The 25,607-nt window shown below is 31.9% G+C and overlaps 1 protein-coding gene and 1 pseudogene across 1 annotated transcript; both read left to right on the top strand.

The window, feature by feature from the left end:
- The first annotated feature begins 4,442 nt into the window (after positions 1–4,442).
- Positions 4,443–21,402, top strand: LOC120118204 (annotated as a pseudogene).
- Positions 21,403–22,937: 1,535 nt separating this feature from the next.
- LOC120118209 (uncharacterized protein At4g15970-like) lies at positions 22,938–24,909 on the top strand. The gene is given in 3 exon segments (XM_039138324.1): positions 22,938–22,967; positions 24,029–24,353; positions 24,356–24,909. Coding segments are annotated over 3 exon segments (846 nt in total). The 3' UTR covers positions 24,847–24,909.
- Positions 24,910–25,607: the final 698 nt, after the last annotated feature.

The raw sequence follows: 25,607 nt of genomic DNA, 5'->3' as shown, positions 1-25,607 counted from the left end.
CCTAACAGATTGGTGTTGCAAGGAATGAAGAAGAAGCACAGTGAAAGTTTCAGACAATATGCTCAGAGATGGAGGGAGGTAGCAGTGCAAGTGCACCCACCATTAGAAGAGGAGGAAATGAATATGCTTTTCATTAGTACTTTGAAGGCTCCTTTTCTCTCTCACCTTATCGGTAATCCTTCCCGAAGTTTTTCTGATGTAGTTACGATAGGAGAAATGATCGAAATGGCAATTAAAAGCGGGAAGCTCGAGGGAGGAGAGTCCAGCAACAAGCCGCTAAAGAGGGAAAAGGAAAATGAAGTCACCAACGTGAGCCAGTACGATTCCAATAACATCACAATGTCCCAATCTCAGGGAACGGTAGCACTACCTCAAAATGACAATAGACAAGGGGCAAGGGACCCGAGGAGAGGGAGGCCTCAATTTGATCCAATTCCTATGACTTATAAGGAGTTATTTCGTGATTTATACGATCGACATCTAGTCTCTCCTTATCATGTGGTACCCATACAACCTCCTTATCCAAAATGGTACGATGCTAATGTTAAGTGTGATTACCATGGTGGGAATCCCGGACATTCTATTGAAAATTGCACTGCATTCAAAAGGGTCGTCCAAGCTTTGAGAAGGAGGAATGTTATCAATTTTGGTGACAGTGGACAACCAAGTATATCCCAAAATCCATTGCCAAACCATGCAGGAACTGGAATTAACGCAATCGCTGAAGGAAAAGGATGAGTTTTGTATTGAACAATCGGACTGTGGAGAAGCTGCCTGTAGTTTATAAATCTTTTGCAGAGGAGCGCGCTATAACTTTTTTCTATTGTCCATATCCTGGGGCAATAGTGATCTGATGTAAAGGGTTAAGCTGTGTGTTTTTACTTGCTTTTAATAAAGGATGCATTCCATTGGTCCAAAATGGCAAACATTCTCCCATGCATTTCATTTTTGGTTGTATAATGTATATATTATTTCTTTCTACTTACTTATATGGGAAAGATTCTCCCATATATATATGTATGTATATTCTCTTCCGGTATTCTTTCAGGAACTCAGATATCAATGATACAAATGCTAATGATTCTGACCCGGAGATTGATTTCGAGATGCCCATATGTTAAGGGGAAGTCAAAGGTTGTGATGACAATGAGGGATGTGAACTACCTTTGGAATTACTAAAGATGGTGGAACAGGAAGATAAACAATTCTGCCTCACGAAGAGCTTACAGAGATCTTGAATCTGGGTACAAATGAGGAAAGAAAGAAGTAAAGATTGGTACCACCCTGTCTGCTAGAAGGAAGACATAGCTTGATGGAGTTGCTTCAAGAATTTAAAGATGTATTTGCTTGGTCATACGAAGATATGCCAGGTCTGGATACAAGACTAGTTGTCTATAAACTGCCGATAATGCCTAATGGTAAGCCCATACAACAGAAATTGAGAAGAATGAGACCTGAGATGCTGCTCAAAATTAAAGAAGTGAAGAAACAATTTGATGTCAGTTTTCTCGCAGTGGCCAAATATCCTGAGTGGGTGGCGAATATTGTCCCAGTGCCAAGGAGGGATGAGAAAGTTCGAATGTGTATCAACGACAGAGATCTCAGCAGAGCGAGTCCAAAGGATAATTTTCCTTTGCCACATAAAGACACTTTAATGGATGATATCGCTGGAAATTCTTTATTCTCATTTGTGGGTGGTCTCCCTAGCTACAATCAAATTAAAATGCACTTTGAAGATATAAAGAAAACGACGTTTGTCACTAATGGGGCACCTGCATTGTATGGAAGATTAGCCCGATGGCAAATCCTGTTGCCTGAATTTGATATCCAGTTTGTAAACCAGAAAACGGTTAAAGGGAGTGCCATAGCAGAATTCATTGTAAGTAGGGCTTCCGAACAATATGAACCGTTGAATTTTGATTTCCCAGATGATGATTTAATGGATATCTCGATGGAAGAAACAATTGCATCCACTAGGAAATACTGGAAGATGAACTTTGATGGCGCTTCAAATGCCTTGGGGCATGAAATTGGGGCAATCTTGGTCTCACCAGATGAAGAGCATTATCATTTTACCAGTCGGCTCAATTTTGATTGTACAAACAATATGGCCGAGTAGGAAGCTTGTGTCATGGGTCTTAGAGCTGCTATTGAACTCAAGGTGAAAATGCCCAAGGTATATGGCGATTCAGCTCTCGTAATCTACCAACTCAGAAGAGAATGGGAAACAAAGATCCCAAACTGTGGAATATCGTAAATTAGTCTTGGAACTTATTGAAGAATTTGAAGAAGTGACTTTCAATTACCTCCCCAGAGAAGAAAATCAAGTGGCAGATGCATTGGCTCCTCTGGCAGCAGCCTTTAAGATGAACGAGCATGCAAATATGATGCCTATTGAGATAAAAGCTTATGAGTGTTCACCCCACTGCTTTAGTATTGAAGAAGAAGAAGAAGAAGAAGAAGATAGAAGGCCTTGGTACTAGGGTATCTTGCAATATATAAGGTATCAAAGTTATCCCAAGTAGGCGACCAAGAATGACAGCGGGATATGTGCCCAATGAGGAGACCCTATACGAGAAAAACTTAAATCAAGTCCTATTAAAGTGTGTGGACATTGAAGATGCCAAGACCGTTCTTGAAGTACATGAAGGAGTATATGGCACCCATGCTAATGGAATTACGGAGATAGAATGCACACCCCTCCTCATCCGTTGCATGTGATGACAGCTCCGTGGCCATTTTCTATGTGGGGCATGGATGTTATTGGGCAAATTTTTCCGAAAGCATCAAATGGCCATCGCTTCATTCTGGTAGCGATAGATTACTTCACCAAATGGGTAGAAGCAGCTTCCTATGCCAGTGTTACCCAGTCAACGATATGTAAGTTCTTGAAGAAGGAAATCATCTGTAGATATGGCTCACCGGAAAGGATTATCTCCGACAATGCATTGAACTTAAACAACAAGATGATGAAATCTGTATGTGAGCAATTCAAAATAAAGCATAATAATTCCACGGTTTATCGCCCAAAGATGAATGGGGCAGTGGAGGCGGCTAATAAGAACATTAAGAGGCTTATAGAGAAGATGACTGAAACTTATAAAGATTGGCATGAGAAGTTGCCATTTGCTCTGTTTGCCTATCGGACATCTGTACGGACGTCAACTGGGGCAACTCCGTTTTCTCTAGTTTATGGGATGGAAGCTATCCTCCCTATTGAAGTAGAGATTCCCTCGCTCCGGGTTTTATCAGAGTTGAAGCTAAGTGAGGCAGAATGGGTGCAGGCCAGATATGACCAATTGAATTTGATTGAAGAAAAGAGATTGAAAGCTATTTGTCATGGTCAGATATACCAGAAGCGGATGATACGAGCACATGGTAAGAAAGTTCTCCCTCGATAAGTCCATGAAGGGGATCTGATGCTCAGGAAGATATTGCTCGTTCCAAAAGATTTCCGAGGGAATTGAATGCCCAAGTGGGAAATATCCTATGTTGTCAAGAAAGCCTTTTTTGGGGAGCTCGAGTCTTGATTGAGTTGGATGAGTCCGAATTACCTTATCCAGTGAACTCTGACGCAACTAAGAGGGGTTTTGCTTAAAGATAAAAAAAATAAAAAATGAAAAAAATAAAAAAAATAAAAAAAAAAAGAAGAAAAAAAAAATAAAAAATAAAAGGGGGGTTCAAGATGCAAACTCGAAAAGGGCATTTTGAAACCAAATGAGATCAAGTTGAAAACCCGCAGAGGGCGGCTTGAGTTAAATTCAGAATTCGTGCATGGTGGAGGTTCTGAATTATTTTTGGAAGTGGAAAGAGCTCATGACATGTGTAGTGACAATGATAGTTGGTGATCAGGATTGAGACTAAAGATTAACGAGTCTCTATGAAAGCAACCAGAGGAGAAATTGAATGAACATGAGATTCAACACTGGTTTACGGCATCCAATAATGGGAGATTTTAGGGTTCAGAAATAGCTTTGCACTCTTAGGTGTCATCACAATTTTGGAATTCCTTTTGACAGAAGCTATGCTCGGGTCATTCTAACGGCGTGCCAGTTCAAAAGCATTTGTGTTATTGATATTTGAATATGCCTAACATTTTGTTCTTTTTCCAGTTAAAAGTTTGTCATATAGTTGCTAAAATTCTTTGCATTTATAAATAAAGAGATATTTTTCCTTTCCAATTCCCCTTTTACAAGCATTTGATTTTGAAAAAGTTAAAACATATAGCTTAGCTTGTGGTACATTAGATCATTTTGTATTGTTATGCAAAAGATGTTGAAAAGGAAGGTATTCTGAAGCTAACGTTGGTTTTAGCATGTATGTTTGTATGGCTGCGGGAAGCAGAAATCATGGGATTCATAGAAAATTCCAACCATTAATATATGACCCAAAGAGATTGTCATTCATCAGGATGGTCATGGGTACTGGCGGGTTTCAAGAAAGAAAGAAGTCAAAGTCCCGTCAAGCCGAGAGATATGACATTGAGATTGTTAACTGGGGTGAACTGGTCAAATGTCGGTGCCCAAGACGAAATCGAGGTTCATCAGAATCAAAGAAGATGATGTTCCTTCGAAGGAAAATGTGTTGAATTGCGTAATCGCATACATTTTAGGCATGAATAGGATCATGACATTGCATGGTGACTTAAATGTTTACAGGTTTCCCAATGATAGTGGAAGATTGAATATATTGAAGCATCAAGATGATGATGACTAGTTTTGAACTCCTAAAAGAATGATGACAACATTTGAGCCAGAATAGATCCATGTTCGACCTTTGAAACAAACCAAACTAAAGCCTTCACAAAAAGTAGTGAAGCAAAAGAAGATTGTTCGAGTCTTATACTCTCTGAATAAATTGGGGGCAGACGCGATCGTTGAAGATTATTCGAGTCTTATACTCTCTGAAGAAATAGGGGGCAGACGCGATTGATGAAGATTGTGGATCTTATACTCTCTGAAGAAATAGGGGGCAGACGCGATCGTTGAAGATTGTTCGAGTCTTATACTCTCTGAATAAATAAGGGGCAGACGCGATTGTTGAAGATTGTTCGAGTCTTATACTCTCTGAAGAAATAGGGGGCAGACGCGATCGTTGGAGATTATTGTTCGAGTTCTAGTCCCTGAAGAAAATTGGGCAGACCCGTAGGAAGATTATGTTCGAGTTCTAGTCCCTGAAGAAAATTGGGCAGTCTCGTAGGAAGATTATTGTTCGAGTTCTAGTCCCTGAAGAAAATTGGGCAGACCCGTAGGAAGATTATTGTTCGAGTTCTAGTCCCTGAAGAAAATTGGGCAGACCCGTAGGAAGATTATTGTTCGAGTTCTAGTCCCTGAAGAAAATTGGGCAGACCCGTAGGAAGATTATTGTTCGAGTTCTAGTCCCTGAAGAAAATTGGGCAGTCTCGTAGGAAGATTATTGTTCGAGTTCTAGTCCCTGAAGAAAATTGGGCAGACCCGTATGAAGATTATTGTTCGAGTTCTAGTCCTTGAAGAAAATTGGGCAGACTCGTAGGAAGATTATTGTTCGAGTTCTAGTCCCTGAAGAAAATTGGACAGTCTCGTAGGAAGATTATTGTTCGAGTTCTAGTCCCTGAAGAAAATTGGGCAGTCTCGTAGGAAGATTATTGTTCGAGTTCTAGTCCCTGAAGAAAATTGGGCAGTCTCGTAGGAAGATTATCGTTCGAGTTCTACTCCCTGAAGAAAAAGAGAGCGAACCTGTTGCCAGAATATTTTTCAAGTCTCACTTACCTTGAAGAAAGAGTGGAGCAGATCCCTTATCAAGTTTCAAAGTGAAGATGAATTTGGACAAAAACGCGTTGTCTTTTTATCTTTGCCCTATTCTTGTTAACACAATGATGAGCAAAGAGGGGCAGCTGTAGACACCAATTTTTGTCCTGGTTATAAATATTATATTATAATTATTACTATTATATTATTATTATATTATTATTATTATAACAATTATATTATAACAATTATTAGTATTATTAATATCAGGTATGTTCTTGCAGGTTGTAAAACAAGCCCATGCTTCTCACGTGCTGCTGTCACTCACCGAACAAGACCCATGCTTTAGCCAATAATGCCATCACGTGGAATCTGCACAAATCAACAAAATCATCAAGGAATCAAAATCAAACAAATCCAACATAATCCCTAAAATTTCGGGATGAATTCACCTATACTTTACCTGCTCCAACCAAAGTCTCACGAAACAGAAAGAAATTGGCATGCAATGACAAAGGAGGGGTGGAGAAGAACAAGAAAAAATCACCAAATAAGAGGAGGCTCTGAAACGAAAAAAGGAGGGGAAAAAGGGACGGAAAAAAAAAGAAGAAGGAAAAAAGAGGGGGAAGGGGATTATTCTTTCTCTTGTATTCAAGGATCAAGCAGTGAAATTGGGGGGTTTCCCCATCGTTTTTGAAGTCAATAAATTTCAGTTTTAGGTATTCCTTAAATTTCTTTAATGTTGATAAGGCGTTATAGTGTAGTGTGTGTTTATTTCTAAATTAATAAAACTGAAAAAGAGAGCCTTCCCTTCGTTATTTTTGACAGAGAGCTATACGAAGCGTTTTCTATTTTTTTCCAGAAATCAAGCATTTTTTTTTTCATTTCGAAAGTATTAAGCATTAACTAAACTAATAGATTAGAAGGTAATTTTTTTAGTCGGGTTTTGAAACAAATAAAAAATAAATATAGAAAAAGTGAAGAGATTCGATGTTGTTACCTGGGTTCATCATCCAAGTTTTCTTTTCACCAAATTAGGAACCGAGAACAAGGGTTGACATCGTCCAAGCCTCAAGAGTCTTAGGCTAGCAGCGTTGGCTTTCATAAGTTTAGATCAAAATAAATAAAAAAGGGTTAGAATTAGTGACTTACCCGGTTGATTTTTGAGGCGTCGGAGCAAATAAGGCCAGTAGCGTTTGGTGGCTAGCTGATGGTAATGGAATTTTGTAAAGGTTTCGGTTGACGGCGTGTTGACCATGAAAAATCTTGGTCTCAGATGTGTACAGATGAAGAGGGAAGCAACGAGAGAGTGGGGGAAGGGAAACAACACATGGTTTTGGTTTTGTTTTAAAGGAAAGTAAAAACATATTGAATAAATTAGGTTTAGTTTTATATATTATATATTATAAAAGCAAAACACGTTTTGACATCCAAACACATGCCTTTTAGTGGGTTAATTTACAAGTGTTTTATAAATGGGATAATAGCGTGTAAAATCTTTTAGTTTTAGACATGTTATGTTTTAGTCCTTCAATTGAATCTTTCATGTTTTTATTTTGGTATTCATATTTTAAGTGTTTTCTTTCTAGTCTTAAGTTTATGGTTTTGTTTATTTTATGATTGTTCTTATATTTGGTCTGTAATTTTGTTACTTTATTATTTAATTATATAATATGTTTAATTAAGGTACTATTCAATTTACATTTTGGTAGTTTAATTTCATTATTTGTTATTTTCATCCTTTTTGGTAATATTAAATTTAAGATTAGACTTTTGGCAGTACATTTAATTTATTTTTAAGTTGTGACATTTATATTATTGTTTTGTATGTGGTATGTGCATTTTTATGCTTTATATTATTATATTTTATTTTTAGCCTTAAGTAAATGAGATTTATATTATATTGTAGTTATTATTTTTTAGTATAAAAGATATTAGTGGCATATTAGCATCATAATGGTTTTTTAGTATATAGTTATATGTATTTAGACTTTAATACTTATTGAATATGTATCATTTTTTTTTGTATGATAGTCTCACGTGCATAACTCGACCATACGACATAATTGGCTTAAGGGTAATACCCTTTTAATTTAAATCGTTTCAAGCGGGTTGTCTTAACTATTAGAGGTCCGCTTTCACGACTTTAAATTAGAAGTGTATCCCATTAGTGACACCTAAAAATTGATTATCACTTTAAAATTTGGGAACGGAAGATAAAGAAATGTTCGGCTATTTAAATTTATCGAGAAAAGGTTGTTATAACTATTAAGATCTGGTCTCGATATTTTTAAATAATCGAATATTCTTTATCTTTCTAAAGGTTAGGTAATTTTAATTTAATCTATTTTGGTGATTTTAAATATTGTAAAATACATGTGTTGTTATTTTGTTGGGGATCATAAATTAAATTAAACTCGAATTTGTAAATTTCATTGCAAAAGACATTAATTAATTGATGAGGTACCGATTAGGGCGATGTGGGGGTGCTAATCCTTCCCACACGTAACCGACTCCCGAATCAAGATTTTGGTAATGTAGACCGCAAATTTGTCGTTTTAATTAAAATTATTTTTTTATAAAATGACAATGTTTTTGGGTGCCCAATCACACCCTAATCAAAGATTGGTGGCGACTCCTCGAACCATATGTTTTTATTGTAAAGGAATTTCCAAATTTTTCGAAACGTGAGATTTTCTAAAATCACATTGTTTTTAATTAAAAATCAAACATAAAGAGAATAATTAAAAATGATGTGGTTTTTCCAAATCTCACCTCGTTTAAAAATCGTTTCGACATAGTCCATATCATAATTGTTGCTGTTAAGTTGGTATTTTGGCATAGACGGAACCGTAATTTTATTGATATTAATATTATTATTGTAACATAGAGGAGGGTATGAGTTTGAGGGTTCTTAAATTTAAATATGTATAGTGTTGCTTTGATAATTTACATATAAAAACCATTTTACATGCCAATGGTATCAACAGCACATGTTTACGAAACTTAAAAAGATATTAGTACTGAATTTATATTACACAACTACACACACACACACACACACGTTCCAACAGATTTATTCATAAGTTTGGATGATTTGTATTAACGTTGAAGAATATCTTCCTGGAAGTATAAATAATTCAGATTTATTCTCCACAGTTCTCTAGGTATGGTGGGTGAGCTTTTCTTCTCTCTTTTTCTTATTAAATTAAAAAAAAAAAGCGTCTTAAATTGTAATCAAAACCCACGAATTTCAAAAGCGATTTCTGTCTTTTTATGTGCTGATCATATACTATTACTGGCTTTGGGTCGTCTTCTACTTTGATGCCTACGCATGAAAGAATGTCTTCATCTCAGTAGAAAATGATGATTAATGATACTATTCTGTACTTATTTAAAAAAAGTAATAAGAGAAAAAATGTGACAAGTAATTAATGTTTGATGACTAATGTTAAAATTGCAAAACATCTTTCATGAAAGCACCAAGAAATGTGTTCAACAGCTAGCTCAAATCACTTAATTTCTTCACACATTTATTACGGTAGATGAAATAGTAGCACAAAACTCTCTCGATTTTATAATTTATCATCAAGGTTTGAACTCGAGATCATATCTAAAAATATCGAACTTCAAATACAGTTTTTATGTAAGATATATATTATAAATTATATAATATGGTGTAAAGTTTAATTTATATGATCTTCATTATTTAATATATTTGTCCTATTTAGGGTTCAAATGTTAGAGTTTAGGTTTTATAAATACGTGAGAAAAATTATTTGATTTATAGGATGCTTAAAATTTAAATTACAAAACCTTACTTATTCGATGTTAAATCCTAAAAATTATAACCCTTAATTTTGAATATGGCTGATAACATTAAAATAGTCATGTTTATGCATTAGATAATATTTTACCAACAATCAGTTGATCTAATGGGATGAAACGCTAAATCTTGTAAGCAATGTTATCGATTCGAATCTTGATAGTGTGGGTGGAGGAAATTGGGTTAGGAGAACTGCCCCGTAAATAAACCTATATAATATTCTATCTGAATTAATCGATCAATAGATTAGATGTCGATAATTAAACAAAATAATATTATTTTGTATATATATATATAGTTTAGGTACAACATATAATTATCTTTATTCCATATTTTCCGCCATGGATCACTTAACAAACTTGTGCCCTATCCAACGCCTCTATAGTAAAATTCTCCAATAAGTGCTTTGCCTAACACTTTCTTTCCTTTAATTGCATTTATTATAACAACGTGATAACCTTCAAAAAGGGAAGGACCAGATTTGAAATTTGACCAGCTGTATACCAAAACCAAAACCCCTTTTAACATTTCCGTCAATGTTAATTTAATATATCATGCAATCCAGCAGATAACCCTTCTACTTCACAGTTGTCCGACAGCTCCAAAGAACACCTAACAATCAAGCACAAACAGTGAAATAAACGGTGAAAACACTGCATAAGCCCTTGTATTATAGCACAACGTACATTTTAGCCTTTATGTTGCTGGAGTTTTTAGAGCCTCGATGAGTAGGGTGAGCCTACGACGATGTCACGTTTTAAACAAAATTTCTTTTCGTTGATTACAAAAATTATCATTTTATTCCGAAAGCTAAACCTTAATTAGTATGTTAAGCAACTCCATCCGACCACGGAGGGGCTCGTGCCCCCAAATTATTCCGAAAGGCAAATCCTAAAATGTTAAGCAACTATATTAGTTATGAAGTTCAAAGATTTATCCCCTCTTATTATCTAGTCTTTACATTTATTTCTTCTCTTTGAATGCCTTTGGGTATCCAACCCACGTGAGTTTTTATAAATAATATGACCTGTTACACTAGTAGGTTTGACATTCGGTTGCTATGAAAACCATTTTTGTCAAAAGGATGGGTCATCTACGATGCAAAAGAGAGAAAGAAAAGCAACCCCTCCGCTGTATATAATCATATTTTCCCCATTTCTACCTCGACTCAAGGTTTACCTAAAACATTTTAATAACCCTTTGATTGCGACAATGGAATTATCCCACTTCCTTTCGTATCATTCTTACTCTTTTTGTTAGGTATCTCTCGTATCTATTTTAGGATTCTTTCTAATCATGTCATTTACAATGGCATATCTCATCCTCATTTATGTGGGATCATTTTAGCATTTTAAATTTATTGGAGTCTGTTTAAGAAAATCTAAACTCGTGGAGACCAAACTTTTTGGTCCTTTTATTATCTTCAAATTTAAGACTTTATTCATATGCTTTAATATGACATAAGTTAATCTATTAATTAATCAAAACTTTAGAATGCAGCTTTCACTGCTTATTGTTTGTTTACTATTCCTTTTTATATATTATGTGCATGGTGCATGGAGGCATGAATAAAAAACGTTGCAACGTTGGAAAAACAATATTGTATTCTCTTAATATATTAAAATAATAAACAAAATTATCGATTATATTTATGTTTAACCCAACCCTAGGGAATGAACAATGATTGAAGAATGGGTTCCCACCAATATTGACTTTTTATACCCTGATTAGGTACAAGTTTGAATAATTGTGTTACTTTCGTTTTGGTCATGGAATTGTGATTGAATATTTCATGATTTTTCTAATTTTATTTAAATAAACGTTGGTTCCGTAAATTATCAATTGAATATGCGAGATCGGGTGTTAAATTTTTTAAGTAAAGTCATTATTTTTCAGATAATATAGGGTGATGATATGATAGTATATATTATGAATTTTTTTAACCAATTAATAATATACATTTCACAGTCTCAGCTACTCAAATTCAATTTTTTTAGGAATAATAATATTTCTTTTCACGATTGAAGTCACTTAATGAATTTAATGAGATCTCATATTTAAAGTTTAATTTAAAAATAAAGGGAATTGGATAAAAAAGATCATCTCAAATTAAGTTTATTCATTATACAATATAGATCAACCAAATATTTTTACAATAATACCTCAATTATGATTTAAATTTTCTAAACTTTTGAAATACTTCATATTTTTTATATAGATCATCTTTACACTAAATAATTTTTCTGTTAAAAGTAGAAAATTATTGATGAGAACAAAATAGTTTTATCAGTACTTGACAGTATATCTTTATATAAAATAATATTTTTTTTTTTATGATTGAGGTCACTTAATAGTTGATCGATAATTTAGTGTAAAGATTTAAAATTTATATCCGACCTTTAATGATGATGTCAAATTTAAAATCAAGATATATATTTATATACTAATAGTTTGAATAGAAAATACATATAATCATATCGTAAGATTATAAATAACCGAAAAATATGTAACTCTAAAAATTTCAAAACACAACATATATAACTTAACGTAACATGCAGAAAAAATATAACAAAAATAAACATATACATACACATATAATATGATATGCATTTAAAACTAATATAAATAGATAACATAATAATTTGTTCATTTCACTGTAAAGTTAAAAATATTATAAACAGTCTATTAATACTTTAATATTAAAATTTAACATTATTTTAATTTTTAATTTGTTGTCGTAATTCTCATAATTCTTTATGCAGATACGATCATACGACTCTGCCAAAATATCAATATTTTCCGATCAGAACAATCATTCCTTCTGCAAACCAATTACCTGAAAACTTTTATTTTATTAATTTTATTAAATTCAATATATAATTCTCTCTCTCTCTCTCTCTCTCTCTCTCTGATGGCCTCCTACATAAAGTTAAAACTTCATCATTCATCACATCCAATTTTTATTCTCCCCTTTTTCCATAATTTTATATTTTCTCACAAATTTATATTTTGTTAAAATATTTTTAATTATAATATAATATATAATTATTTAAAATATTTATGAAGTGTCGTATATTTAGTAGTTGAGTATTTTAATAATATGTATTGTATTCACGTAATATTTATACATGATTTTGATTCACGTAATATTTTTTTAGGTGGAGGGGGTTTATATGAACTTAAAACGCTTCAAATGTATTCATTAAATTATATGCCATATTATTCGAAATTTAATTTTTATAAAATGAGTAAACTACACTAGTTATCAGACTTTAGTTGGTGTATTAATTTTAATATCGAACTTAAAATACTTTAAATCTAAAATTAAATTTTAGTTCGTATTTTCATTAAAACGTTAAATTATTAACAGCGTCGAGACATATTCATTTATTCTCCATTTTTTAATGTAAAAAGGATGAATTGTTTTAGTTGTCATTGCCAATTAATCTTCACTTATTTTCATTCGTTATTAGGTTGATATCAAAACTTTCGTATTTCACACCATTTTTTTCTATTTATTTTTATTTAAAATTCACTCAAAATTAATGAAAAAATATTAAAATATTTGATGTTATAATGCTCCGATCTTCTCTAACAATCATTTGATTATGCTAGTTTCTAGGTATGTTGTTCATATTGTTGTTTAGATTTTTGAACAAATCTCTCAAATATGAGAAAGCTCACAACCCTAAAAAATAATGGATCTTTTGTGTTTTCTATAGGTTTTAAAAAGGTTTTAGAACATCTAAACCGATAAATTAACATAAGACGATGAGTCGAGTTCATTGATATTTATGATAAGAGTAAAAATCGTTGAAGAATGATAATTTTTAACAATCGAAAATGAGTGAAATGATTTTAATTTTAACGAAGAAAATGATGAGGCGTGATAATAATAATTTTTTGACTTTAATGTCAGTACATATTAATATTAAACCGTCACGTCATTTTATTATTAATAGTTAAATAATTGAATGATCTAATCCAAATCTAAACTAAAATTTAATATTAAAGTATTTTAAAGTTTAGGACTAAACTCGATTTAACATCTAAAATTTAATTTATAATTGTATACTTTACATCTTATAAAAATATAAAATACTTTGAAATGACAATTTATTCCAAAACTATACATTATTACTATTTTGAACGAAAATATAATAGTATTATCAGCATATGAAAACAAAATCGACACATATGTACCGTATAGTAATGATGACTACTTTGCTTCAGAGCTACCAAGAGTCAAACAAGAAAATATGTTTATGTTTTTGAGTAAACTTTGGATGTAACCTCACGTATTTCTCAGCTTTTTCTGGATTTCCTTTATGTTCTTTTAAAGTAGCATCATGATTATTTTCCACGTCACTATCTCTCAATGTCGTGGCATCTCCCTCAACTAAATAATAAAACAACTCTAAAATAAATAAATAAATACGAAGGGTAAAACTTTTTAGACAATGATGTGAGGAAAACAAATTCCTCAAATAATGCTCAGATCCAATTATTTATTTGAATAGGGTTATTGCTACCGGAGAAGGTTGTATCGCATTGTAAGCAATGCGTTCCAAATCCATGCCGCATGGACTGCCAAGCGTTTCCCATGGAAAAAACCGTGCTCACTATTAAACTATTTCATGCATTATGCATGCAAACAACAATATTAAATAGTCAACTATTTAGGTGGAGCTATATCGAACTATGCTTTTATTTATAAATATTAAGATTTAAACATTATTTAGTGAATATAGTTTAATAAAAATAAATAAAAACTTGATGACAAAACCAAATTTGTATTAAAAATGAAATGATTTACAAGCATTGTCTTGTCCACCATCAACAAGATACGGTACTGGAACACACACACCGGTGATGCTAAACCCGAAAGCTAAAGCTAAGTTTACTCATGGCAAATAGCCGATCCTCGGTGGTTGGAAAAAGCTAGAGCCACCCTACACCTGAACGGCATTGGCAAACCAAATTTACTAATCCCTATAAGCAAAAAAGAGAAAGAGAAAACTCGGAAAAATCTTTTGAATTTATTGGCAGCAGCCCAATGAATGCAGGTGCATGTCCCGAGGAGATGCAAAAAACCAACTGTTATTGAAGATAGGAGATGATAGTTCTTTGTTTTTGCAGGCAAAAAGATTTATGGATATTCTTTTTTTCTCACAGTTTAATGGTGCATGGTCATCATTATCATCACTGTTATTTGTACGTGCCCTTCTGGTTCGGCTTTCATGGCCAACAGGTGCCAGTTTTAGCTCTGCTCCTTTTAGTAAATGCGTTTTGTCCTCCCATGAACCACACAGTCCCCCCATGTTTAGAATTCCACAATCTAACTTTTTCTCTTTCCCCCTGTTATTTAATTCCACTCAGTTTTAGGGTTTTTTAATCTTTGTTCAAATAAAGGATTGATATTTTACTTGAATTCTATGATTTTTATGTAAAAAACGAGTTTACATCAAGTCAGTTTTTTGAAAGATAATGTCAAATTAGATTCGATTTTATGATGAAAAATATACACATTATAATCTTAGAACAAACTTTTAAATTTGAACCTCTTATACGAATACATTAAAGATATATAAAAAGTTTTGTAAACAATTAATGATAAACTTAAACAGAAATCGTAACAAAAAGAACAAACATATACAGAAATATTTGGCATATTTAAACCCATTTTTTATATATTAATAATTGTTCATATGGAGCAATTTCGTGGGATTTTTTTTTGAAAACAATTGTTGTCCCAATCAATTTAAATAACTTTGTTGTTTAAAATATCATCGTTGCACGTTATGTTGGTAGGGAGTTTATTTAGTCGAATGAAACTATCATTATTAAATTCCAACCCACCAAAGATAACAAATGTTACATTTAGGTAAAGGTTTTATTATTATTGTGTGTCTTAATTTTGAAAAATATCTGTTAAATGTTATTTATGATTTTTTTATTAAATAACAATAAATAAATAAAATAAGACCATATAAGAAATATCACAAACTATTCGAGTTATACTCAATCAAAGTTTGGTCAACATTCCATTCAAATAAACTCAACTCGAGTTCTTCACGAGTTAAAACAAGTTAATTAATACCTGACTTTAAAAGCTCATGAATAAATTGAAAAAATTAATTTTTTAATTTAAATTAGTAATAATATTAATATTTATATATTTTAAAAAAATTATATTCTTAATGTTAAAATTTAAGTTCATGTTTCAACCCGAAAAATATGAAAATATCTAAAATTGTAGCAAATATGAATTAAACTTAATGATTTTAAATATGTGAGTTTCCAACATAAGTTAAATACATTTTTATTTTTTTGCAACAAATCAAATCAAATTTAATATTAATATTAAAAATGGCTTCCTCTCTCGTATAAGGTTGTGGGGGAAAAAAATTGTCCATATAATGCATTAACCATATTATTTCCTGAATTAAGGTTTCTTATTGATATGAAGACGTTGTGCACTCTTGGGATCTTATATATTTGTCTGAAAACGTCATTCTGTCATAGAGTTTTCTTCATTTGTTTGAAAATATCATACAACTGTAAAATCTTTATATTTAACTTGAAGACGTACGAAACATATGACATCTTTAAGTTAATACTATTTAATGTATCCTAAATAAAAATAATAATCCCAAAATAAATTATATTAAGAATTAAAAAAATTATTTATAATATCTCTGTCATTTTGCCTATTAAAGGCTTGCTCGTCCGTATAGGATTGCGGGAAAGAAAATTTGTGATGTAGGACCCTAATTAAAAAAATGAAATAGGAGATATTTGTGACGAGAGTTGGCACCGGCTCTTGAAAGCAAAACCGGTGGAAATAATGTGATTGATTTGATGAATGAGGGGATGGCGTTTTTGTCTAAAATTGAATTGACAATTCAAATTCCTTATTCCCCGTTCTCTGTACACGGAAACCTAAACCATCCCCTATTTCATTTTATCGCCTGTGCTCACTATCACGTGTTCCTCTCTTTCACATCACCACACCATCATTTTCTATCTCCAAATCAATATCATGGACGCTCTTGATCTTCCTAACATCAATTCCATCTGTCTTCCTTGAGCTTTCACCGTCAAATTTGCCTAGTTCCCTCTAAAGTTGACTTTCAATGTTCCAAGCTACTTTTTATGTCAGAAATAGATAAATACATGAATATAAAATAAATAAATGAGTATTATATATATAAATATATTGACAACATAACTTCATGAAAAAAAATGTAAGATTAAGAATAACAATATCAAAGTTCATAAATTTAATACATATGAAACTACACAATATGTTTGATTTCACCATTCTTTTATTATATTATAAAATGTTTTGTTTGACGAGAATGATTTTTAACAAATGTTATTAATACTTTTGACATCTGTTGTCATTCTTAATGAAATATTTTGTTTTATTTTCTCTCTGTGCATGGTGAATTGTAATAAAATTCAGTTGTCATTGTTGAAAAGAAACTACAAAATGTACTAGAGATTAATAATTAATTGAATTGAGTTAAATGATAAAAAATAAAATAATCAAGTTTATGAATATACTTTAATGTTTTATATTTAAATTTAGTGTATTTAATTAAATTTACAAAATTATAGTCCAGTTGAACATAATATATTTGTTTAAAATTTTATTAAATTTTAAATAGAATTATACATAATATTATGATATTAATTTGTTATAAGTTAAAACTACTCTCTATAACCATATATGATATATATTCATATTTTTTTTACATGTGTAAGTAAGATTTGTAATATTACTTACTAAATTAGATGTCCTCTAAAATTATATAATATATTTATAATTTTTTTAATAAGAGATTTGGAGAACAAAGTATCGATGAGAATATAAAAGAATTGATAATTTATAAGAATAATAAATTTGTAAAACTTAATTTCAGATGATTAGATTTAATAAAACACAAAATTAATTAATGAAATAAAAAAAAATTGTAGAAAAATGAAATTTTGTTGTTAAAAAAGGTAATTTGGTTGAAAGCATGTTCTTCGAATTTATCTAAAAGTTGACTTAAAATAGTGAATGAATTAGAGAAACAATAGAGAAACAAGAAAAATAAAGACTGAATCATAAACAGTTAAATTATTAAGTTAAATATGAAAATAATATTATTTTAATATTTAATTTTTAATTATTAAAATTTTATTAAAATTTAAAATCGAAATAAAAAATTAAATTAACTAAAATATCTCGATTTAAATAAATTTAAATTAATTTTTTTAAATCAAATTAAGTATTACTTACTCTTAAACACATTATATTTTGTCCCTAGATTTTTTAATGTCACACAACTGCAACGAGTTTGGTTAATTTAAAAGTTGAGTTAAATAATTGGTAAGCCGTGTATATAGAAATTTTCTCTTATGATACTCACTCATCAAAGTTAAATATACAACGAAAATCAGATTAATCAAGACGATATTTTAAAAATGGGAGGGCAAAAAAAAGTGATTAATTTAAAATTCAAAACTTAATTATATTAAAAAAATCATCGATATTAGTTCAAGTGGTAAATATTTTGTTGTCGTTTAAACAAGTTAAAAAATTAATATTTGTATATGTAGAAATTTTTTGATGATAGACTTAATTATTAAAATTAGATGTATAATATGAATTGATTAAGATTATTTAGGATAAAGTTGTTGGGTTGAATATATCTTAAAACGAGTCACCTAAATTATTGTCAGATTTATCAGTTTGTACACACCACTCGCCTGAGTTGAAAAAAAAAACACATACTAAAACAGCACGTGTCGTCTTTTCGGAATCGGACAATTTAGAATAATGACTATTTTTACATGCTATATTCTGCCTTGACCTTTTTGCAATATTATACTAAAATAAACTTTTTTCCAGTATTATTTAAATATCTAAATAATCCAAAAAAGACCTACAAATTTTTAATTTCATTAATCACTTTCCCATGGGGTGTTTTGTGATCATATCAACGTTAGCAGTATATATATATATAAAAATATATTTTGTTTTGTATGAAAATAATATAGCTGATAGGTCTCTATATTTACAAAGAGAAAGAAGAGAGAAACAGCCAAAGGTCAATGCAAGGCAGTTGGGTGTAATTTCAGGGAAGACCGATGAGAGAAACTGGGGACAGAGAGAAAGTTGTTAATTTAGTTTCTGGGGATTTAAGCTTTTTTTTAAATATAATTTTAGATTTTCTTTTTCTTTTTTGATTTTGTATTCTCTGGAAAAGTGTGCAGAGATTTCATAGAGTAGTATTAGAAACAGAAGCAAGAGGGAGGCAGCGGTGTTTTTTGCAGGTATTATCAGTGCTTCTTAAGGAATTTTACAGTGCTTTCCTTCGTCTTATTCCTTTCCCTCGTGATATTTTCTTGTTCTCTTTCCTTTTCTTTTGTTTATATTTATTTTGCTCTTTTTTTTAAACTTCCTGCACTTTTCTTTCTTGCTGCTTTGTACCTAGACAATTCCAACAAGATTGAAACAACCCAGGGTTCCAGTTCCAGGTGAAAGATAGACCTTTTTTTTGTAAAAAAAATGGGTTTTTCTTTTTGTTTATTTCCAAGTGATTGTATTTAAGAAGGTGTTATGGGGTGAGAATCTTTGTGAAAGGGTTTGAAAGCATATACCTTTGGCCATAAAGGAGTAACTTTTTTCCATACCCCATTTGAAGATTTTTTTTCTGAGTGTTTTTGAAGAGATTGAAGAACTAAAGGAAGGAAAATGGGTAGCTGTGGGAGGAGTGGTATAGTGAGGCAATATATAAGATCAAAGGTGCCTCGTTTGAGATGGACACCCGAGCTTCATCACTGTTTTGTTCAAGCCATCGGCAGACTTGGTGGTCAAGACAGTAAGTTTCTTCTTCTTATTCTTCTTCATGTTGTTCTCCAGTGTTGAAATAATGGGGTTTTTCCCTCATATTTTTTTTGACAGAAGCTACACCGAAACTCGTTCTTCAACTCATGGATGTGAAAGGACTCACCATTTCCCATGTGAAAAGCCATCTTCAGGTTCTCCATGCTGTTTTCACTTATGTTTTTCGTCTATCTTTGATCCTTTTGTTCACATGGGTCTTTCCCCCCCTTCATTTCTAACCAGATGTATAGGAGCATGAGGAGTGATCCTAGCAGACAAGGTAACTCAGTTTGCATATATTTCCATGATATTGATGTACTTTCTTCTAATGGTCATTTTCTGGTGTCAAGACTCAAAGATCATGAACTCCATTTCCACATGGTTTTTGGTAAAGAAAAACCCAACAGATGTATCACTTCATTTATTCTCTCTCATTTGATGCCAAAATTGACATGAACAGCTCATTAACTTGTTCACTTCCAAAATCTTCCACTATTGGCATGTCTGATGAAAACCCAATAAAATACCATAACTCAAAATCATTTTTTACACAGATAGGAGTTGTTCAACCTATCAAAGAACACAATCGTTTGAGAAACATGTTGGATGTACTGTAGATGCTTCAAAGCCGATTGAAGAATCGGATTCTCAACTGATATACTGTCCTCTTCCTTCAAAAAGGTCACTGCTTTACTTTATTCCTTCCCCCCATGGGGATTCAGACTCTCTTTCATAAAATATTCATACATAAAGTTAATCATGTAGTGCTTAGAAACAAACAAAAAAATATTGTACATTGCATGATCTTTTCTTTTTTGAAATCCCTTTTTTTCTTCAGGGCTAGGATCGAGACCAAGAGTTCTTCAGTCTCTGATCAGATTCCGTACTTTGTTGATGATTATCTGCAGCAGACCATTTCTGTTCATAAAGGAATAAAGCAGCATGGTAATGGGGCTTTCTTATGGAAACATACTCGAGCACAATCCATTGCCACGCCCTTTTCTCCTCCACTTGATCTTTACAATATCAGCTCCAAATATTCATTGGAAGAATCTGATTTCCTTAAGGTAAACATACATACATATCGTACACACAGATGCATACATACCTTGTCAGTTAACCCTATTACCTAGTTTCATCGTTCATTAGGTTCATGAACCATAAAAGGATTATAATTTGTCTGTTAATTGTGTGCTTTCCTTTTGTGTCAGTGATGTATAAATATATATGTAGTCTGGAAATATCATATTCTCTTATCTTGAAGTTAAAAGGGGAGAATTTTTTTCCCTTTTAGATTGAAATTCTGGGTTTTCTTTTTCTTTTCTTGTTAGCTTTTTGTCAATAATCTCTGTGATTGTTCTTTACATACTGTTGTGGTCCAGTGTGATTCTTAAGTTTTTTTTCTAATGAACCGGTTTGGTTCAAAATGAACCCTTAAACGCATTTTGACCGAGCATTGCTTCTTTTAAACCAACGGTTTTTTCAGGTTAGAAAAGTGGTGGAACAAGCAACCCTCTATTGAATTTCATGGCTTTCATAGCTTTTAATTCCCTTGTCTTGCGTAGTAAATGTTTCCCCATTCACCGGCCGGTGTATTGGTAATGGCCGGAAATGAGTAAATAAAAAATTTCATGTACTAGTAATCAAGTTTGATGATTTCCATTTCTCAGGTTTCCAAGGTTGATGTAAAGGATCACAAATACGTAGGTGGCGAAGAAGACGACAAAGTCGGTGGCTGTGAATTATCATTGTCACTCTCGTTGCAACGTCCGTCTTTTTCAGAGCGAGATCAGCAGCGGCAGCGAGGCGTTGTCGTTGGTCTCGGGCTCTAATTACAAAGACTGCTCGGGCTCATGTTCATACAACCTAAGTAGTATGAACTTGGATCTGTCTATTGCTCTTTGTGGAACCTGATGTCTACTTCGTTCCTATCTTCAGTCTTGTAATATTTTATTGTAGTTCGCTGTTAGTTTTCCCTCTGGTTAAATTGGTTTTAAATTAGGATATATGACTATAATATTTAGAATTAATTTGTCGTTATAATAGTTTGATATGATGATAAATTCAAGTTTTGAATCGGTTTAAATTTAGGGGCTGTTTGTTTGCCTCTTAATGGAATTATTTAACACTGAAATTCAACGTTGAATACTGAATCGTTCAACATTTAAAGTGTTTGTTTAGTACCTTTAAATTATTCAGTGTCAATTGATTCAGTAAAATAGTATTGAATGATTCAGTACAAAAGTATATTCTGAATCATTTAAAGACATATATCAAACATGTCATATTCAGAGGTAAATCATTCAGAGTTTCTGAATTATTCAGTATCTGTATCATTCCGTATTTGAATCATTCAGTAATTGAATCATTCAGTATTTGAATCATTTAACGATTAATCATTCTGAAATAAACAAACAGCTCATAGTTTTTTTTTTATAAAACTTTGGTTGAGTCGAGTTCGAATTTATTATCTCGAGATAATTATACAAATATTTAATTCAGTAATATTTAGTATTAACTTCATTTAATTTTTTAGTTTAATAATTATACAAATATTTTTACATATATTTAATAATTGATGTGATATGTATTATATCATTTAAAGCTTAATAACTAATAATATAATTTATTATATTTTTTTAGTATAACTATTAAAATTCGTTCTATTGATAAATTAATTTAGATTGTATACCGTAAAGGTGAGGATAATTTTTTCCACCAAGTTTATTTTATTTATAAACTTTAGAATTCAAATAACTAATCTCAATTAAAAAATTTAATGTCTTATCTTAATAGATCCGTTGATATAATCTATTATATTTTTTAATCCAAACATAAAATAAGTAGAGTATAAAATAATTTTTTGACTTTAATACAAACTATTAGAAATACTAATAATAAATTAAAATGAGATTTAAACTCGAGAACTCAGTTTCTAAAACTTATTTCTTACCATTAAGCCAAGGTTTCGAAATAAAAAGTTCGCTGGTACGAGTCTAATTTATAGTATACGTAATCATTCCCTCAATCCTTGTACTCTTCGAACTTTTAAAATTTAATTTATTTACTTTCAATTTTAATAATTTAATCTCTCTATATTTGAATTAAAAATAAAGTCCATTCCTCTATTAAACTTGAATATGTAACATTTCAACTTCAAATGTATAATTTAAAAATTCTTTCATGGTTTTGACTGATAAAAAATATATTTATAGAAAAAGATTAAATATAAGTGTTTCTTTGTAATAGAAGCCGTCTCCTCCTTTCCGTTTTTGGTAAAATCGGAAATTAAGGAAGTTTGGTAATGAGCAATTAAATTAATGTAAGATCTGAGATTAACGATTAACACTAATAATAATAAGAGTTTGTCACCTTGTTTACGTTGGTTAACTGGTTGAAGTGTTCGTCTGTTTTGTTTTTCTCAAAGAATCTTAAAACAGTTTGGCTTTAGCAGGTGACACACTCGCTGTCCACCTCCAGCGGTTCCTCCGTTATGTCCGCCGAGATGTGGATGATCATCCGCCGTGCTGGAATGGTTTTCATGACCATCTCCCTCTCCGCTTTTCTTCTTTATAATCCTTCCGGTCCCCCTCCGTTTGCTTCGTTTGTCGTCCTCTTGCTCTCGTCCTTTGCCTTCCCAACCGCTTCCTCCGGTTCGTTCCTATCCCTCTCTCACCAATAAAGATTGTAATTTAACCTCGAATAACCTATTCTGATATGATTTGATTCGATAGAATTGAATTTTTAATAAAATTTAGATCAGATCGGATAGAATTTTATAGATGATAATATCGAGTCGAGTTCATGTTTCCAATGAAAAATTTTCAATCCTACTCAATTTGGAGTATTAGTATAATTTTCATCTAAAACTTTTGGGAAAATTGCTAAAATTCTCCGTTTTTTATAGGTTTTCTAGTTAAATCATTATTTTATCAAATAAAAATATTTTTATATATTTTTATCGAATCATGTTGAATTAGAGATGAGTATTTCATTTGCATCCGATGGGCTTCGAACTTACACAATCTGGTCAAGTCAATTTATTTATTTTAAAAATTCGAATTCAGATTGTATCGAGTAAGATTTTTGAGGATGTAGTCGAGTCAGGTCCAGTTTTAGAGTGAAAACATCTTATCCGATCCGATCCGACATGACATACTATTATAATGATCTTATATATATATAGAAATAATTATAATAATATTTCTTTCTATTTTATTTTTTCAATTAGGTTTTTTATATAATAAAAAATAATTCTTTTAATAGAGTGTAATTTTTGACCTAAACAAATCGGGTTAGAATTTGGGGCAAGTGAGCCGAAAATCTGAACCGACCCATAGTTATCTCTAGGTTATGTGTAGGTTTTACTTTAAAAATTCAGATTAGATAACTGTAGGCGGAAAGAAATACTTCTCGAATTAGGTTTAGGTGGTGGGTCTATATTTCTCAAACCGAATCAAATTTAAATAAAAGGCGTATACTTTTCAAATCGAGTTGGTCACAAACCCGACCTAATTCGACCATTTGCAAACTCTAGTTACGACTCAAGTTAGAAACCTGGAATATGTTTACAAATAAAATTGTTTTCTTGTGCAGAGAGCACTGGTAAGGCTGAATCAAGTTCTGAAGAGAGCTTCGATGAAGAACAACACAGTTGTTCTAACGACATTAAACAGTGCATGGGTTACACCCAATTCGGTGCTGGACCTTTTTCTGACGAGCTTTAAGCTGGGAAACGGCACACGGAGGTTCTTGAGGCATCTGGTGATCATCGCCTTGGACGAGAAGGCATACAATCGTTGCCGAATCGTACATCGCCATTGCTTTGCTCTCCGCACACATGGCGTCGATTTTCGCGAAGAAGCTTACTTCATGACCCCCAATTACTTGAACATGATGTGGCGAAGGATTGATTTCTTAAGAAGGATGCGGATATCCTGTGGTTCAGGGATCCATTTACACGGTTCATCCCCGATGCCGATTTCCAAATAGCTTGCGACTATTACAAAGGCTCCTCCGATGATATGGAAAACAACCCTAATGGTGGATTCTATTACGTAAAGTCCAACAATCGGACCATAGAGTTCTACAGATTCTGGTTTTCTTCACGTGAAACTTATCCCAAACATCACGACCAAGCTGTTCTCGACAAGATAAAATCCCATCCTTACATCTCGGAGAAAATCCGGTTGCGGATCAAGTTCTTGGACACTGCGTACTTCGGCGGTCTCTGTGAACTCAGCAAGGATTTAAACCAAGTCTGCACCATGCATGCGAATTGCTGTTATGGGATGCTTAACAAGCTCAATGATATGAAGATCATGCTTCAAGATTGGAGGACTTTCAACTCGTTGCCGCTTAAACATCGGAACGTGTCGATTTTCACGTGGCGAGTCCCTCGGTTCTGCAGGTAAACCCGGAATTGTTTTCTTCTATACTGCAGGTAAACTCGGAATTGTTTTCTTTTTAAGTGTTGTCGCAGGAAGAGCGACATCGAACCCAAACAAGGATTGTGTAATTCTCATGGGATGAGAATCTCACATTCCCATGTTTGGTTGGCCGGGAATCTCATTTCCGATAATGTTTTATTACTAATAGTAGATTTTTTTAGATATATTACCGGGAATGTCATTACCTCCATTCCATTAGGTATTGTAACATTACCGGCATTTTAGACTAAAATGTCTTTAAATTTTTATTTTTTTCCAAAAATATTATTCTTCTGTCATTGAATAATAAAAATTCTACGAAGGTTAAATTACAAATTTATCCTTAAATTATTTTAGATTTACAAAAAAAATCTATAATTAAAATTTTATATGAAGTTTAGGAGTTTAAAATTTATTTATCCTTTTATTAAACATTTTTTATATTTTTAATTTTGTAAAAAAAATTATATAAATATTATGAATTTAATTTTTTAAAGAAAATATATAAATATTTTACAATTTGTAATATTATACAAATATATAATAAGGACAATTTGGTTAAATATACATTCCAATAATCTTTTATTCCTTTAACCAAACACGGTAATCTTACATTCTTGCTAAACCAACCAAACACAAAATACAACATTCTCAGTAATCCTATTCCTTGGTAATCTTTTATTCTCACCGATAATCTTACATTCCGTAAACCAAACTCACCCTTAAGGTTTTGTTCATACAACTTT

Source organism: Hibiscus syriacus, unplaced genomic scaffold (assembly GCF_006381635.1).
Source record: "Hibiscus syriacus cultivar Baekdansim isolate YM2019G1 unplaced genomic scaffold, ASM638163v2 tig00110327_pilon, whole genome shotgun sequence".
In the NCBI taxonomy this organism is placed as follows: Eukaryota; Viridiplantae; Streptophyta; class Magnoliopsida; order Malvales; family Malvaceae; genus Hibiscus; species Hibiscus syriacus.
The sequence above is the reverse complement of the archived record's forward strand: the minus strand, read 5'-3'. Positions and strand labels throughout refer to the sequence as shown.